This window comes from Haliotis rufescens, unplaced genomic scaffold (genome assembly GCF_023055435.1).
Source record: "Haliotis rufescens isolate VD_foot unplaced genomic scaffold, xgHalRufe1.0.p SCAF_20, whole genome shotgun sequence".
NCBI lineage: Eukaryota > Metazoa > Mollusca > Gastropoda > Lepetellida > Haliotidae > Haliotis > Haliotis rufescens.
The window spans coordinates 13,532,202-13,551,167 of record NW_025963891.1 but is presented as its reverse complement, the minus strand read 5'-3'; the positions used below and the strand labels follow the sequence as shown (position 1 = coordinate 13,551,167).

The window sequence follows — 18,966 nt, the reverse complement described above, 5'->3', positions numbered from 1 at the left end:
GAAGAATCATGTCAGGCAGTATATCCCACCAACCTCGATCTTCCCTCAATAGCTTAAATTTACAAATTATAATGGGAGGGCGTGATTAATGTGGAGGCTCTTCGTGATTATTTGTCTGATGATCCTCTTGTGAAGCATGTCAAGACTCTTGATGAAAAAAAGACATTCCATAGTTTCCTTAAACGAGCCAAGGATGTTGGACATGAACCAGTGTTGAATTTGTTGATAGTTCTGTGCTGGACGGTACAGAAATGAGTGTCAACCAAGCGAAGTGACTTATCAAATCGACCCAGACCACTGCATCGAGTTTATGTGCAGCGTGTTGAGAACAGTAACCCCACAGATTCCTTCGCTTCGATGAGTGAACGAGAGTTTGGTTTAACGCCGCTTTTACCAATATTCCAGCAATGTCACGGCGGGGGGACACCGGAAATGGGCTTCACACATTGTTCATGTGGCGAATCGAACCCGGGTCTTCAGCGTGAAGAGCGAACGCTTTAACCACTAGTCTACCCCTCGCTTGGATGAAGTCGACTGTCCTGAAAAATGAAACAGAAGGCTTTCTGTTCCCACTCGAAACCGTCAATGTGGGATTTTACATGAAACTGTAAATATAAAATGTAGATTATGCAATGGATTTTATGAGGTTGGCCAACACATTGTCAGTGGATGCCAAGCCTTGGCACAAACACAATATCTTCAGCGACATGATGGATAATCCCGTCTAGATTTCTTGCGTGACTGTTTGGTTAAACAATACTGTCCCCACTCCTTATATGGAAAAGTTGAATCTTTGGCAGCATTTGTTTTGAATTGATGACCAAAATCTCAGTTTTGTCATCTTATGTATTGTTTGTCATTGATGTGAAATGTTTCCTCTTTTCCTCTTCGTGTTTACAATGTTTCTCTGTATGGCAAGCATCTGGCGATGGACAGGAAGTGAAGATTTGCGCATCTGTCTTTCTAATCTTCGATGCTCCTGCTTGGCTGCTATTTTATGTACATGGGCCTAAGGCCGTTTTTACTGAATAAAATGATTGATTGATTGCAATTGTGTTGGTGTGTTGAAAAGTTAAGGATGACTTCTCATCACTTTCTAAAGTAAAAAAAAAAGGTTTCAGTTCCTGTGTAATTACATCACTTGTTTTGTCACCATGTTGAAATGTTGAAATCGCCGCAGATAAGTAACTTTCCACTCTTAGGTCTATCGCTTAATTTACTGAACTCCATGAGGAATGTATCTAGTAGATTTGACTTTGGTGGTCAATAAACAACATAATAATCAATCATTTGATTGCAAACACAGAGTTTTGCAGAACATGTCATTCAAATTTCAAGCACGATTTTATCGAAGCCAAACTTAAAAAAAACAAAGTAATAATTGCTGCAGGCTCGGTTAAGTGTACAAACACGTTATGATAATGGTACGATCAGGACAGGGCCACAATGCCATCACAATACGATCACTACAGGACCACAATATCACCATGGTGTGATCATTACAGGACCACAATACAATCACGGGACGATCATTACAGGGCCACAATACCATCATGGTGTGATCATTACAGGACCACAATACCATCATGGTGTGATCATTACAGGGCCACAATACCATCATGGTGTGATCATTACAGGGCCACAATACAATCATGGTGTGATCATTACAGGACCACAATATCACCATGGTGTGATCATTACAGGGCCACAATGCCATCACAATACGATCACTACAGGACCACAATATCACCATGGTGTGATCATTACAGGGCCATAATTCCATCACGATAGGTACGATCAGCACACGACCACAATACCATCATGGTACGACGACTACACGGTTCTAGTATCGCGACAGGCAGATTCAACACAGGTTCACAATACGACCGCGGTACGATCAAGACTGGGCCTTGATATTATCGCAAAACTGTATCGCATCAGTGGCATGTACTTATGAGAAGTACTGTATGTGTTATATACATGTCTGCAAATAGAAATATATGTTTAATGTTAACACAAGTGTCCTGTAAAGGTTTGTAGCGCACTGATGGCATTGAATCCACGTGTATGCATTTCTATGTTTTGTTCCAAGAAGCAATGCCATGCAATCAATGCTCACCCTTCATTGATTCATTGAACACTGGTTTTGTCCAAAGTAAGGCATTAGGTGCATAGAGAGAGAGTCCTCCAGCCTTTATTGAATTTGTATATCACCATGAAACGTATAGCTAGTTCATTCCATCGACTTGTACCAGAGTATGTGTAATATACACACTAGATGCATAGACGGCAGGAGGGTACACGGTGATACAGCAACTGGAGAAGACTTTGTGAATAGTTGTTCCAAACGTAACGTATTCGCGAAAGAGTCGGGAGTTTCAAAGGATTGTGTGAATACCACGACGACGCCACTTGTGGCATATTTTCAATATTGTTCTGTGATTGTTGATGAACTTAAACTGGAATTGCTTGGCAACTCAACCACAAGAAAACCGTGGAGGTTAAAAGACATACTTGTGCAAGAAGTAAACGTATTTGACCGATTGGAAAAAAGTGGCATCATACCATACATCTGTATGTGAGTTGAAGTGACGTCTTTTATTATTGGGTTGATCAAAGATTAAGACCAGGTACTGTTCTTTGTAAGGATCCCTCGAACTGACCCCCAAGATGCAATACATCTGTCTCCTGGTCATCAGCCTCATCCATTTCATACTTCTTGGGAACACGTCAGGACAGACTGTGATTGACATCAGCAAGGACAAGTCATTTTCTGCTAAAGTTCACGCCTCACCGCTCGCCATAAGTCCCTTGCACTGTGCCAAGTTGTGTCTGGTCGACCCGCTATGCCAGGCTTTCACAACCAAGTGTGACTGGAAGTTCGTTCTTGATGTTAGGTGTCGCCTGTTTACTACCACAGATGGACAGACTGCAGCTCCTGGGTCCTGTCTGGCAATGTTCCGCAACAGACCGAGTACAGCCACATGTGCTTCTACGAGCACAGCTACAACCACAACTCCTGCAACTATAACTACCGAACAAACTACAACTACAACACCAGCAACTACAACCACAACACTTGCAACAACAACACCTGCAACTAAAAATACAGCTACACTTACTACACACACCACAACCACAACCCCTACAACTACAATAACAACACCTACATCTACAACCACAACATCTGCAACTACAACCACAACATCTGCAACTACAACCAACACACAAACTACAACCACAACATCTACAACTATAACTACCACACTAATTTCAACCACAACACCAGCAACTACAACCACTGCACCTGCAACCACAACAACACCTACAACTACAGCAACACTTACTACACACACCACAACCACTATACCTGCAACTACAATCACAACACCTTCAGCTACACCCACATCACCTGCAACTACACCCACATCACCTACAGCTACAACCACTATACATGCAACTACAATAACAACCCCTGCAACTACAATCACAACACCAGCATCTACAACCACTCCACCTGTAACTACAATCACAACACCAGCATTTACAACCACTCCACCTGCAACTACAACTACCACGCAAACTACAACCACAACACCTACAGCTACAACCACAATTCCTGCAACTACACCGACATCACCTACAGCTACAACCCCTACACCTGCAACTACAACCACAACATCAACAACTACAACCACATCACCTGCAACTACACCTACAACACAAACTACAAGCACTACACCTGCAACTACAACCACAACACCTACAAATACAACTACAACCACAACACCTGCAACTACAACCACTACACCTGCAACTACAACTACCGCACAAACTACAATCACTAAACCTGCAACTACTACAACACCACCTGCAACTACAACCAAAATACCTACAGCTACAACCACAATTCCTGCAACTACAACAACAACTACAACTACAGCAACACTTACTACACACACCACAACCACTATACCTACAAATACAACTACAACCACAACATCTGCAACTACAACCACTACATCTGCAACTACAACTACCGCACAAACTACAACCACTATACTCGCAACTACTACAACACCACCTGCAACTACAACCACAACACCTACAGCTACAACCACATATCCTGCAACTACACCCACATCACCTACAGCTACAAAAGCTGCACCTGCAACTACAACCACAACATCTACAACTACAACCACATCGCCTGCAACTACACCTACCACACAAACTACAAGCACTACACCTGCAACTTCAACCACAAAACCTACAACAACAACAACACCTGCAACTACAACTACGGCTACACTTACTACACAACCTACAACCACAATAATTAGAACTACAACCACAACACCTACAACTACAACTTCAACTACCACACTAAAAACAACCACAACACCAGCAAATACAACCACTCCACCTACAACTATAACTACCGAACAAACTACAACCACTATAACTGCAACTACAACGACCCCTGCAACTACAACCACAAAACCTACAACTACAGCTACTACACTAACTACAACCACTTCACCAGCAACTATAACCACAACACTTGCAACTACAGCAATACCTGCAACTACAACTACAGCAACACTTACTACACACACCACAACCACAACACCTACAACTACAACAACAACACCTACATCTACAACCACATCTCCTGCAACTATAACCACAACACTTGCAACTACAGCAATACCTGCAACTACAACTACAGCAACACTTACTACACACACCACAACCACAACACCTACAACTACAACAACAACACCTACATCTACAACCACATCTCCTGCAACTATAACCACAACACTTGCAACTACAGCAATACCTGCAACTACAACTACAGCAACACTTACTACACACACCACAACCACAACACCTACAACTACAACAACAACACCTACATCTACAACCACATCTCCTGCAACTATAACCACAACTCCTGCAACTACAACCACATCACCTGCAACTACAACTACCACACTAATTACAACCACAACACCAGCAACTACAACCACTCCACCTACAACTACAACTACCGCACAAACTGCAACCACTATACCTGCAACTACAACAACACCTACACAACAATAACCACAACTCCTGCTACTACAGCCACAATACCTACAGCTACAACAACAACACCTGCAACTACAACCACAACACCAGCAACTACAACCACTCCACCTGCAACTACAACTAACGCACAGACTACAACCACAACACCTGCAACTACAACTGCCACACTAACTTCAACCACAACTCCTCCAACTACAACCACGACATCTACAACCACAATACCTGCAACTACAACTAGCACACTAACTACAACCACAACACCTACAACTACAACTACCACACTAACTTCAACCACAACACCAGCATCTACAACCACAACATCTACAACCACAACACCTACAATTGAAACTACTTCACTTACATCTACAACAACAAGACCTATATCTACAACACATAGTACAACCACAATGATAACACCTACGTAAACTACATCCACAACGCCTACTGCCACATCACGTGTGAAAACTACAACACCTACTTAAACCAAAACAACGCCTGCCACAAACACAACAAAGCTCACTTTAACAACACCTACCACTACCACTACCACTACATCACTACACCTACTGCAAAAGCAATGCAATACCAACTACAACTAAATCTACTACAACACCAACTACAACCACAACAACCAGAGAATTATCGTATAGGAGTAAAAGATGTGATTGTAATGAGATGGTTTCTGATGAACAACCTTGACCAAGTTGATCACATCTACACTACAACCACAACCACAACAACCAGAGAAGTATCGTAGAGGAGTAAAAGATGTGATTGTAATGAGATGGTTTCTGGTGAACAACCTTGATCGAGTTGATCACATCTCCACCATAACCACAACCACAACCTCGACCACCATCTAGTTACTTAATGCTGGAACATAAGGTGAAAAATGCAAGCCAATACCAAATAAAGGATGCCACAACACCTTGTGTTTAGCCTACAAGACAGAGTGTACTCGCCGTATGTGCAACTGCACTGGAAAACTGTGGGTGGAAAACTCTATCAACGGAATTCTCATTCCACGCGAGAGACGGATGTTCTGGAAACTGTTCTTCATAGAGTACTCGTGCGTGGAACAGCAGCCCTCTTCATTGCCTTGAGGAATATTGCACATCTCCCTATTCCATTACTCGGATCTCACCTCTGTGACTGCTACGGGCTCACGCTGAAAATTCGCAACTGTTTTAATGTAATGTTTGTGATTTGTCACATTAATCTATGTAAGTTTTTGTCTCAGTAATCGCCTTTTTCCTTACTTTGATTTAGATGTTCATGCATAGTTACGCCTAAGCTACATCTATCTTACCAAAATCCATTTGTCAAGACTCTCAAGCCTGAAAGCTATGTACATGTATATATGTTGGTAAAACACTATTTGTGTAAGTAATTCTGTATATACAGATCGTTTTCTCTGCATCCTGTCCTCTGTCTCGTCTTTATCCACTATTTATAATCACAAGTAGTGGCGGGGGCATGGGTGGCCCAGTCGCCTTTGGCGCCGCGATTTGCTGTGCACGCCTTGAGCACGCCAGAAACCTATGATTGTGGGTTCGAATCTAGGGTCGCCCCGATTATGTTTCTAGGTTTGTCAGCACCATGGCCATACCCGTGCTCGTGGGTTTCACCGAAGTGATAGACGTCTGAGACTTGCATCACTTCGGGCTTTCCTCCCACATTAAGCTGACACACCGCGATATAACTGGAATGCTGTTAAAAACGGCGTTAAACCCAACTCACTCACTCACTCACAAGCAGTGACATGTATATTCCCCTCATGTTTTCAATGACATGAATACAATTATTTCATCACTTTCATTTAATCAACATCGATGATAATAATAACAGTTGCAAGTAACAATTCATTTCACAGAATAATACATTTCAATTGAAAGTGTCAACCATATTTTCATAAATAAATAAAACAAGTCCACATAGCCTCACTTTACACACACCAAAAGCAATTCAACAAGAGTATATATGTCGTATCTGACAATCTGATTATGTCACACTTAAATTAACTTCAGTTTAATCCTCATCATGAATCTAAATTTAAAATGCATTGTACCATTCACTTGTTCAAACTGCATCAATACATATGGTAGCTGTACTTGAGTACTTGGGATTTTAAAACAACTTAACTTATGGAATGATGATGACAAAATAAACGTGTATATATCTTACATGAAACGGACAGCTGTGAATCACCATTGACATATTTCGTGTTCTGTCTACGATTTCTTTAATATTGATGAAACCTTTGTCTGGTACTCATGTTTTATGTACAAGAGTGGCAGATGTCCCAGCCAAGCATCTTATGATCATACGTGATAGTTAATTATGCATTTTCCCCTGTTTGTGTTTCCTTGACAGACAGAAGTCTAACACACTTCCCAACCCCCGTTTTTTGTAACGCGCAACGCTGCTTCTAAGGGAGATTATTAAACATTCGAGTTCATACCATGTTATGTGACAGTAGAGACCGTTGTGGATAGATTTGTAGTGATTGTCAGTGGCAACAGAATGATTGAAGAGCAAGTAATATGTCGAGTGATGTCGGCGGCAGGAAGTGATTACAGTTGTCTGCCCCTGGTTGTTGTTAACCAACATAACAGGTTTGATCGTTCGAGAAGTTTCGTGATGGCTGGCTGTATATAGAAATGAGAGGATGGCGATTCGAGGCCAGAAAGTGAGTGTTTGAATATAATTTGTTGATCATTCATTAATCTTGTGGACACTTACCGACTTTACAAGTTAGCTCTGTGCAAACTGATTTCTGGGTTAACCTTTGCGATTCATTTTGAAAATCACCCCGTAATTACCTACTGTCAGAAATAATGCTATCGTCTAATGCTTTCGTTTCTAACATAGATATTACTTTCTACCACGGGCTGAATAACATCCACAAATATTGATACGAGGTTCCATACGCATAACTGGTATGAAACTATAAGATTGGCTGTCATACAAACATGTTTGACTTACATAAAATAGAATATCTTGAAAAACCGTGTCCACATAGGAGTGGACCTACAACACAACCAAATTGTTTTAATAGGCATTTTGGTTCCGTTTTATTGTGCCTCAGACATTACTATACATGTACACATAATACTCGTGAATACATCACTATTAACTGGATAGTACACGTCTGATTGACTAAATGAAACAGAAACATATACACATTTAACTCAACAAATCGATCGGTAGGCAGGATTCAAGAAAAGGGATGTAGGCTATTTGACTAACACTCTTTACAAAGTAGAGATAATATATGGATAACAACTTCTTTATTTACTGTAAAGGCGACGTCCCGGTATAGATCCTTTGCTTGACAACGGTATACGGATCTACACCGAAACGTTGCCTTTACAGTAAATAAAGTTGTTATCCATAAATTAACTCTACTTAGTCATCCGTCAATTTCTAGGTAATGCCTATCAAACAATTAGTGCTAAAAGCTCAAGTGTTTCAGGGTTTCAACGTTACGTGCCATGGATGCTAGTGTTCCTTTCTTCTCTTGTCCTGATCAAATCTGACTGATCACAGAATTATGTTCAATAGTGAGATGTTGTCCAAGTGAATTCAGTTTTTAGATACATATACCTGAGCAACGATGACGATACCAGTTCTCCCATAGTACATAAACGTATTCATTCGTTGTAACGTCAGTCAATATCAACGTTTTGTATAAAATCATATACATGTGTCCTATCGTGTAACATAATGAATCTAAATTTGCATTTAGAACACAAACAATCTTTTTAATGTTATCTCACTTAGATGAGATACGAACCGCCATCAATATTTCATTACCATTTTATACGTGTCCGACAAATCAAGTAGATGCTCTTGCTATGACGACACGTGATGTCCGGCATATTGGATGATTACATAAGAACATTTACAGGGAAATGGATTTCTTGGTTTAAAATATTAAACATCGGAATCAAGCTTAGGGAAGGTACTTTATGATGAGGAGTAGTATATGCTCCGAAACCTTGTGTTCCTCATAATAAAGAAGTTGACATCCATAAATTCTCTTCCTTATGTGAGTCAATTCTTAATACCTTTGAAAGACTTGAAATCAAGTTGTCTAAACACTGTAAAGCAATCTTCAATAACTACAGATGAAGGGGAAATCGCAATTCCACCGGGGCGACATTCGGGGGAATGGTTCATTATTAAGTTCAACGTGTTTTCATGAGATTTCATAACTATTCCCGCCCCATGTAATACAAGCGAGGCCGAAATCGATACAAAGTCAGTTGCATACAGTAACAAAATGCATTTTCTAATGTCGTAACAAAAATTAAACAAAATACTAATATAAAAACACTCAGTTGTATAAAAGGGACAGGAGAAAATCTGAATAGATACAAGCAAATTAAAAACAGAATAACAGTACATGTGTGGCACTGCGTGCCATGATCTGCATCCTCCCAAGATGAAGAAAGCTGCTTGCAGTCAATCCGTCGTTCAGCTTGGCCTGTCAAGCGGTCTCCGATAAGTTACTCGTGTATGTGTTATTACGCAATAAGCATTCGGTAAGCCGTATTCTTTAAGAATATGTTTTCCACATATCCTTTTGTCACATCTGTCGTTTTGTCAGATAACTGCGTGTTACGTGATGATTTACATCTCAAGTTGCACATGTTTTATCCTTTTCCCTGTCGATTGTATCGTGTAAACTATAGCAACAGGCCGTTTAATTCATTTCCATGAGGCAGGTATGCATCGCTTGTGTCATAACACAATAAGAAGGATCTAGAAAACATCACCTGACTTAATATGATAGATAAATTGTATTAAGCAGTTTTCGCAAACTTTGGTCAAGGGCTGAGACGAGTAATTATAAAACGCAAGATCAATATCAGATCATACATTTGTATGTGTCTTCGTCCGTGAATTTCCATCGCCAATACTTTACATGTTTGTATGCACTACGTTGCTCCGGGAATACACATGGCCCTCAGCGGTGAAGTGTTTACGTGTGTCTAATTATGTGAAGGATAAAGCACGACGAGATTATGGTCGAGGAAGTAAGACCGAGGCAAGAGGGTACACTGCCGATACCCGATACCCGATTGTCTTACTTCCTCGGCCATTACTGAGGAGGAGTGCTTAATCTTAAAGATATCTTAGAGTGAAACAGTGTGTCGCGGTATAAAATGAATGCGATCAAAGCGTGCGAGAGAAAGAACACGTTCAGCATAGACAAAACCAAGTCATGACATCTAAAATTGAACAATCTCTCATCGCCTGCCCCAGTGGCTCAGTGGGAAAACAGTGGGTTGCAGGTTCGATTCCCGTCATCCATAATGGAAAAGTTTCACTTCTTGTGATAGACTTTATAACTTTGGATGTTTGAAATACTGAGTCCAAATTCCATCTGCTGCTCAAATCATCAGGTCTTACTAGCGAAAAGTAAAAAAAAAACCAGGAGGTTTTTACGAGTTATCTACATTACAATATCCAAAAGTGGCAGTGGGTTTATTATAACAGCTAATGAAATGGTGCCGGGTGTACATTAGGGTCGTCGCCTGAACCCTCCTAGCTGTGTGTGAACGTTGTGCAAACCCTGTCATTGTATTATATTACGGTAACGTGTTGAGCGTTGTGCAAACCCTGTCATTGTATGACATTACAGCAACGTGTTGAGCGTTGTGCAAACCCTGTCATTGTATGACATTACGGCAACGTGTTGAGTGTTGTGCAAACCCTGTCATTGTATGACATTACAGCAACGTGTTGAGCGTTGTGCAAACCCTGTCATTGTATGACATTACAGCGACGTGTTGAGGATACAGCCACAAGGTTGTAGCTGTGTAGTACACGTCATCAAGTAAGAAAGATGTGCTCGGTCCGTTGTTTTAACACAACAGCGACACAGCATAGCAGCTATATTTATTCCCGGGTGATGAGTGAGTGAGTGGGTATGGTTTTACGCCGCTTTTAGCAATATTCCAGCAATATCACGGCGGGGCACACTAGAAATAGGCTTCACATATTGTACCCATGTCGGGAATCGAACCCGGGTCTTCGGCGTCCCGGGTGATGAAGGACTGTAGTGTTTATATCACTCGTGGAGTACTGACCATGATGGAATTCCTGTGATTGTCGTTTTGAATGTTGGAATTATAGTCATAATTTTGTTCAGTAGATCTTCAAAATAACATCTAGAGTCTTGACCGTTGTAAACCAATACCATCATGTCCAGAAGGCTGACGTTAATAAGCAAATACTATTTTTGTTAGATGTACGACTGTTATAGGCAAATGACATCGAGACTAGATGTTTGACTGCTAAAGGCAAATATGATCTAGATGTCTGACTGTTGGAGGCCTTGTATGGACGTGTAGGTGCCGCTGTCGGCGTCACTGCCATCATCGTCAATGAGAGACTGCTTGTCCTCCTTCGCCCTCGTCTTCTCCATGTCCGCATGATGTCTCAGCACATCGTCCAAGGCAGGGTTCCGTATCATGGTCCTCATGGCGTCATATTCGTCTATCCTCATCGTCACCTCCTGCTCGTCAACAGTCTCTATATTAGCAGGCCCGTCGTTGTCAACTTCGTTGTTGTCCAGGCTGTCATCGTCACTGAAACGTATGCAACATAAAGATTGAGTGGAAATGCTGTTCATTGAAAAGCTCTGTAGTCAGTCATACATATATGTATATACAAAAGAAACGCGAATACCATACATATTGGTTCATATGTGAAGACTTACTCATATTCAAGAGCTATTAGATTGGTTCAATGCACAAATGTACATACTATTATGTTGTGTGAATCGACGCTCATGAACGCTTCACATGTAACGTCATAGATCCATGACTGACCATTAGCGTTTAAAGTTTGGAAATCACTTGAATGATTGTTAGTTTTGTCATTAATCTTCTTAACTTACATACTTCTCCTTATGTTTCTGTGGTTCGCGTTTCTTTTGGCGGTGACTATATACATAGGAATCAATGCGACTGCCATTCCGCAGGTCACCTAAGCCTGTTGGCACGTGCGTGTACGTTTACACATGACATACGGTGGTCACATGGGTTGTCCCTATGTCTGACACAGGTACTCGGTACAATCGAATACTTTCTACGTACCGTTATGTATATGGCACACTTATCCAGGACTTTGGCTTTATAATTTTCTTATTGCTGACATACCATGCAGGCCTAATGTTATTGGTATACGGTCTTGTTCAGGACCACTATCCTAACCTAACATAGCCACTGCCTGCATCACAGCTCATCACACAAATCCAGTTTGGTACAAGGGGAACTGGTATTACTGGTATCTCAGCCAGTAATTAGTTGTATCATTCAACATTGTCGGTGATTTCTTGAGAAAACAAAACAGCAATTAGCTGAGGACATCTTCCCGAGGCAAGGGAGTTAACTGACTATAAAAGTACAGTTTCCACCCTTGCCGAACTAAGCTGGAATTTCCAGGCTCGATCCTAGCGCCACCATCGGCTATGATGAGTTATGTCCCCTCTATGTCACCCCTATTGACCAACCGGATTCCACCTCTCATATCATTTGCAATTGCTTCAAACAAAATGGCGGCGCCCAGACAAGACCATCTGATCGATAATCAAGATGTATATTCCAATTTAACGGGCCTTATATTACCTCGCGAAGGGCATCAGATCACTTGAGCACCTTGATTAAAACATGAAAAGATTTGCAAACGATCTGTCGACGCCCAGTTGGCGGTACACTTGCTTTGCAAATCCTTCAGTCGACCGAAATCTGCACGTTGAAATCCATGTTGTTTACAAACCGGATGTCCAGTTCGTTAGGCGATTTTGATTGGACTATGCATAGACTCGTCAGTTCAGCCAAACTATAAGTCCGGAATTCCAGCCTATGTCTGCTCGGGTGAAAACTGGACTTATATAGTCAGTTAACGCCCTTGCCTCGGGAAGATGGCTGAGGATAGTTCATGCTCTTTATCATTCCCGATGAACATTCAACACACCTTGTGCTGGCCCTACATTGATATTAAAGAATATCTGTAATGGTATTAATTCATGACAATGATTAAAAAACCTCGTGTTACTACTTTGCCATTTCATTGTAGATACTCTGTTCCTGAAGCCCGGAGATCGGAACGTCGGTGGTTCGATCCCTTAGCCGCGTCATACAAAAATAGGTTTAGAGATGGTACTAGTTGTTACCCTGTCTGGCGCTCGGCATTAAGGGAATAAATCAAGTACGGGTTGGCTCGGTGTCAGTATACTGTGTCTGAGTGTGGTATCCATGTTAAAGTGCGGCATGGTATCTCGGTGGGATAAAACCGGCACAAGTCCGGACAAGTGCATCTTCCCGAGGCAAGGGAGTTAACTGACTACAGAAGTCCAGTTTTTACAGTCAGTTAACTCCCTTGCCTCTGGAAGATGGAACTAGTACAAACAGCCACATGCTTACAAAAATATGAATGTTAAATAGCCTTGAACGGGACGTTAAACCCGATTTCACCCCATCTCATCTAGAGTCTTTAAGCGTATAACATGTTAATATGAACATGTTTATTTGAAATGAATGTATATTGAATACAATGGCCAATATGTACATTTCAGTTCCTATTCACGCGTCTCCGTAAATTGTTTTGACCATTGTTAAATCATATTGATTTTGGAAACTGCACTCAAAACACCCTGGAACACTCTTCGAACGCCATTATTGCTAAACATGGACTTTAACTGGAAATGATAACCAGCAGAATGCATGTTATAGATTGGAAACAAACGTATCGATGCCCCTTCGAGTTCTGTTATGTGTTGAAACTAAGTTTAGTCCTATTGAGCCTTGATCTGCACTATTAATGCAGCATTTAGTTTTGCTCAGTTGTGTGAAGTATTGACTGTTTCGGTTCATTGAGGTATGAATCGATGTGCAAAAAACCGATGTGGAAACTTTGGTAGGAATTCATGCAGTTTGCACATCGGTTTTTCGATTCATACCTAAAAAAAACGGAAAAAACACATTCAATCCTTATAATTAAATTCTACAACGAAAGCGTGTGTTATTTACAACAGTTTAACCAAAAACAGTCGTATGTATCAAAGCAAACAAAAATGACGAGATCGAAAAACATTCCAGGTGCAGGAATACATGCTCTGGCGTGCCATGAGTCAGGTAATTGTTTTAATTTATGCATATAACATGACAAGCCCACAAAGTCAGTAGCCAATCAACGGAGGATAGGATCCAGACAAGGTTCATAGGACCCTGTCAATCAAAAGGCGAGAACAGAAGTCAGACTGTTACGAACCGGAACAAATATGTCCGGGAGAAGACGGCTGTTTAAAATGACATATAAGTTTCACCCAGTAAAGTTTGAGTTGGAAGAAATCCAGACCCAGCTGATACTGAAAATGGATTGATATTAACGTTATGTAAACTTTGGGTTTGGGTTTGAGTCATACTACGGCTGCTGATGACGGGGATTACCGCTTGAGGCGGCGCGATTAGATTTCCCTAAGCAATACACGGCAGTGTGGAGCTCAGTGATTTCTTTTGGTAAGTCGAGTGTTCTCTGTTGTAGCTTCGAATGGACGCTTCATTTCGGTGACCCGACATATACATAATCTGTCTGGCTTCAAAGCCTGTATCATAACGTGTATCGATGTCGCTGTCAGACAGTGGGCTGTGTATTGTTTTGAACACTTTGAATATTTGGAAACATCAGCAGGGTAGACTGGAGTATACTGTTGACCCCATTAGCCATGAAACCTTTTCCCTTATGATTTAGTTTTGCTGGAATGTGCACAATCTAAAAGAAATTGTCATATGATGATGCCTTTCCTATTTTGAATTGTTAGACACTGAGGAATTCCCCTAAAGTAGTTCTGTATGTCTCCGCTCGATTCACAACGTTATCACGTGATATATCCCGTTCATCGGGAAATGAGCGACAGTCAGCTTGGTAGTGTTCACCTAAGCGAGGTCACCCGCTACTGTCAATATTGGCAAATGGATGCCATTATACTAACAGAACGTTGTAGTCGTGATTCGCCTAACTACAATATGGAGCAATACGTGACGTGGCCTACCTTTCTGGTTCATACTGAGGTTTCGTCAGGCCTTCCTTCATGAACACAGGATTTGACCTGAGAGAAATGTAAAACAAAGATACATGCCTCCGGTTAGTGAATATAAAGTAATCATAGCGTAATACAAACACATATTTTAAACTCCGTTGATCAGCCCTCACGGTGGCCACAAGGCGTGCTGTTAGCCATCATGCTAAGATGGAACCTTGTTTGGATTCCAGATCTACAGTGAGGTTCCATGAATTGATTGATGCGTGTTTAAGTTGAACATGGCTGACGCCTCTCAGTATATGATCATGGATATATATGTGTGAAACATTAATACTGGGTTTTAGATGCAATACCAAAACCGGGCGGTCGGGTAGACTAGTGGTTAAAGCGTTCGCTCGTCACGCCGAAGACCCAGGTTCGATTCCCGACATGGGTACAATGTGTGAAGCCTATTTCTGGTGTCCCCCCGCCGTGATATTGCTGGAATATTGCTAAAAGCGGCGTAAAACCAAACTCACTCACTTACTCAATACCAAAACCTGCTTGGTACCGAAATCAAACCATTGAATATATAAAGGGAAGTACAACAGTGTGTCCTTTTGTATCATTAATGTTGTACTCACGCCGTGTATAGGTTCGTCCCTGGGGGCGGAGCTTCCTTTTCTATGTGATTAACACCTGGATAATGAAATATTAGGATAAAACAACATGTTGCTCAGGTAAAGGGATAATTGTTGTGACAAATGTCGCAACATGACCAATTACATGATACTCTACATCGTGACTGAATGATTTGGATATCTTAAGTTTAAGTATATCACATATTGTCTTCACATAATCCAATGTAGTATTCATGAATACAGACAAGACTTCATGTCAACTGTGGTTTCGTTATTTTCACATAATGTAAATATAAATGTTCATTTAAATATAACCAATACAGTAAACCTCGGTTATAACGAACTCAAAGGGACTTCTAATTTTAGTTCGTTATAACCGTAGTTCGTTATAAGCATATATACAGCATAACTACAGCAAATAGTCGGGACCAAAAAGTAAGTTCGTTATATCCGTCAGTTCGTTATAAGCGAGTTCGTTATAACCGTAGTTGACTGTATGTATTTATATCACTATGCCAGCATATTTCTGAAGTACGTGACCTGACACAGAATGTCAGCAGAATGTGGCATGTATTTTTAAGTCTATAATTTACAAACAACAATAAATATAAATTGTCAATGCAAGAGAATAACCATCCTAGATGTTCTGCCGAAACAGTTTCCACTTTGAGCAACAGCGACACAGAGTGGCGACTCCATGGACAACGTGATACTTACTGACTGCTGTGGTTTCAGCGCGTAGCCGCCGGATGTACCTGTCACGTGACATATATCATTATACAAATGGGTGTCGTAATCACGAGCGAGTGTGAGCGAGTTAAAAAGGTGAAGCTATAGTGACATCTACCAACAGAAATGATATTTTTACATACCGGGGGTATCACTCACTTGTTTTGTAATTATACTAGGGATATTTTTTAAAATTAAAAAGTGAAGCTAAAGTGACATCTTCCAACAGAAATGATATTTTTACATATCACTTAAGGCACCTTTTTTAATTATACCAGGGAAAATGTCAATTTGTTTGATAAACCCAAAGCGAGATAAATTAAATGTCTCCACTCCTTCATAACATGATATCAAGGCAGATATCATCCTGGCCAAACCCTGGGTGCCGTTGTACAAAGCGATCTTAGCGCTGAGGTGATCGTAACTCCCATACCTTAACACAGACTTACGACAGTCATGGCGCTAAGGTTGTTTTGTACGACGGCGCACTGATCACTGCTAAAGTCTCACTAAGCCACTACAGATCCATGACTGTCGTAAATCCAAAACGCTTGTCTACTACATAGACTTACTTCAGTCGTCACGAAACTCAGATGGACATGACCCTGGGCTTTCAAAGTGGCCTCTAATCAACACTACGCATGCTCAGTAGTCACGTGTTAATCTTCGTCGCCCCAAATAAAAGTATGTTATATTTACTGTGCAGGATCAAGATGGACAGAACAGTTGAACATCATCAAACTTAATAACTGTTAATGAACTTTCTACTGGCGGAGTACTCACTTCCCTCTGATGCAGTATAGGGAAACAGCAAGAGATATGGCAATCAGCGTAAGGATGACGGCAACGAGAATCAGGGTCATTGTCAACGTCCTTGTCAACGTGTCGTCGGCTTCCAGTTGATCCACAACAGGCTGCATAAAGGAATTGGAAAACAGAACTACTGTGAACAGTAGTCACGCCGAAGGTCCCAGGTTCGAATCCCCAAATTAGTACAAAGTGTCAGTACAATTAGACACCAATCCTGGTTTCTACCGGCGTGATACAGCTGAACTATTGCTGGAAGGGGTTAAAACGTACAGATGCACTCACTCACTCACTCACTCACACACTCATGTGGAAGCATTCCATGAAGATTTATTGTTTGTCTGTAAATAATCAAGTCTGGACCTGACGATCCAGGTATTGACATCATTAGCATCAATCCACACAATGGGGATACGATGACATGCATCAACCAAGTCAGCGAGCCTGACCACCCGACCCCGTTAGACGACTCTTACGACAAGCATAGTCGCTTTTTACGGCAAGCATGTGTTGCTAAAGACTTTTTCTACCCTGGATCTTCACAGATCCATGAAAATTGTAGGTCCGGTGAGTATGTACTACAGTTCGGTGAGTATATACTACAGTTCGGTGAGTATATACTACAGTTCGGTGAGTATATACTACAGTTCGATGAGTGTGTACTACAGTTCGGTGAGTACATACTGTAACAATAGTTCGGTGAGTATGTACTAAAGTTCAGGGAGTATATACTACAGTTCGGGGTGTATGTACTACAGTTCGGTGAGTATGAACTACAGTTCAGTGAGTATATACTACAGTTCGATGAGTATATACTACAGTTCAGTGAGTATATACTACAGTTCGGGGTGTATGTACAACAGTTCGGTGAGTATATACTACAGTTCGGTAAGTATATACTACAGTTCGGTGAGTATATACTACAGTTCGATGAGTATATACTACAGTTCGGTGAGTATATACTACAGTTCGATGAGTATAAACTACAGTTCTGTGAGTATATACTACAGTTCGGTGAGTATATACTACAGTTCAGTGAGTATATACTTTAGTTCGGGGTGTATGTACTACAGTTCGGTGAGTATATACTACAGCTCGATGAGTATATACTACAGTTCAGTGAGTATATACTTTAGTTCGGGGTGTATGTACTACAGTTCGGTGAGTATGTACTACATACAGTACGGTGAATGTACTACAGTTCGGTAAGTATATACTACATTTCGGTGAGTTTATACTACAGTTCGATAAGTATATACTTTAGTTCGGGGTGTATGTACTACAGTTCGGTGAGTATATACTACAGTTCGGTGAGTATATACTACAGCTCGATGAGTATATACTACAGTTCAGTGAGTATATACTTTAGTTCGGGGTGTATGTACTACAGTTCGGTGAGTATGTACTACATACAGTACGGTGAGTGTACTACAGTTCGATGAGTATATACTACAGTTCGATGAGTATATACTACAGTTCGGGGTGTATGTACTACAGTTGAATACCACACTTCATTAGAGAGTGCAGACCCAGTCTTACCTGTGACTCCGTAACCTTGTACCGTTGAAATAACTCTGCCACACCAACAGTGAAGTCAAATGCCCTGAAATTAGCAGCAGATGATTCTACCAAGGTGAAATTATTTAACCAATATAC

General features: G+C 41.0%; 2 protein-coding genes across 5 annotated transcripts in view; one reads left to right on the top strand and one right to left on the bottom strand.

The window, feature by feature from the left end:
• The first annotated feature begins 2,670 nt into the window (after positions 1–2,670).
• LOC124133408 (GATA zinc finger domain-containing protein 15-like) lies at positions 2,671–5,742 on the top strand. The gene is made up of 4 exons (XM_048401019.1): positions 2,671–2,879; positions 3,290–3,733; positions 3,899–4,240; positions 4,841–5,742. The coding sequence occupies exons 1-4, from the start codon at positions 2,671–2,673 to the stop codon at positions 5,520–5,522; spliced, it is 1,677 nt and encodes a 558-aa protein (XP_048256976.1). The 3' UTR covers positions 5,523–5,742.
• A 1,159-nt stretch (positions 5,743–6,901) lies between these two features.
• The window catches only part of LOC124131964 (cadherin-23-like), a 61,280-nt gene continuing 49,215 nt past the window's right edge, over positions 6,902–18,966 (bottom strand). For all 4 annotated transcript variants that reach the window (XM_048400863.1, XM_048400862.1, XM_048400864.1 and 1 more), the window contains exons 24-29: positions 18,850–18,913; positions 17,287–17,417; positions 16,492–16,529; positions 15,778–15,832; positions 15,164–15,220; positions 6,902–11,696 (exon numbers count right to left, since the gene is read on the bottom strand). In XM_048400863.1, the coding sequence (XP_048256820.1) occupies positions 11,420–11,696; positions 15,164–15,220; positions 15,778–15,832; positions 16,492–16,529; positions 17,287–17,417; positions 18,850–18,913 (622 nt within the window). In that variant the 3' untranslated portion in view covers positions 6,902–11,419. The remainder of the gene's footprint in view (positions 11,697–15,163; positions 15,221–15,777; positions 15,833–16,491; positions 16,530–17,286; positions 17,418–18,849; positions 18,914–18,966) is intronic.

Bases quoted from the DNA above. Each gene is read 5' to 3' on its own strand.
- LOC124133408 (XM_048401019.1), top strand. From the start codon at position 2,671: ATGCAATACATCTGTCTCCTGGTCATCAGCCTCATCCATTTCATACTT. The intron at 2,880-3,289 runs GTTCGTTCTTGA...CCACAACACCAG, and splicing joins ACAACCAAGTGTGACTGGAA to CAACTACAACCACTGCACCT. The intron at 4,241-4,840 runs GCACTACACCTG...TTGCAACTACAG, and splicing joins ACCTACCACACAAACTACAA to CAATACCTGCAACTACAACT.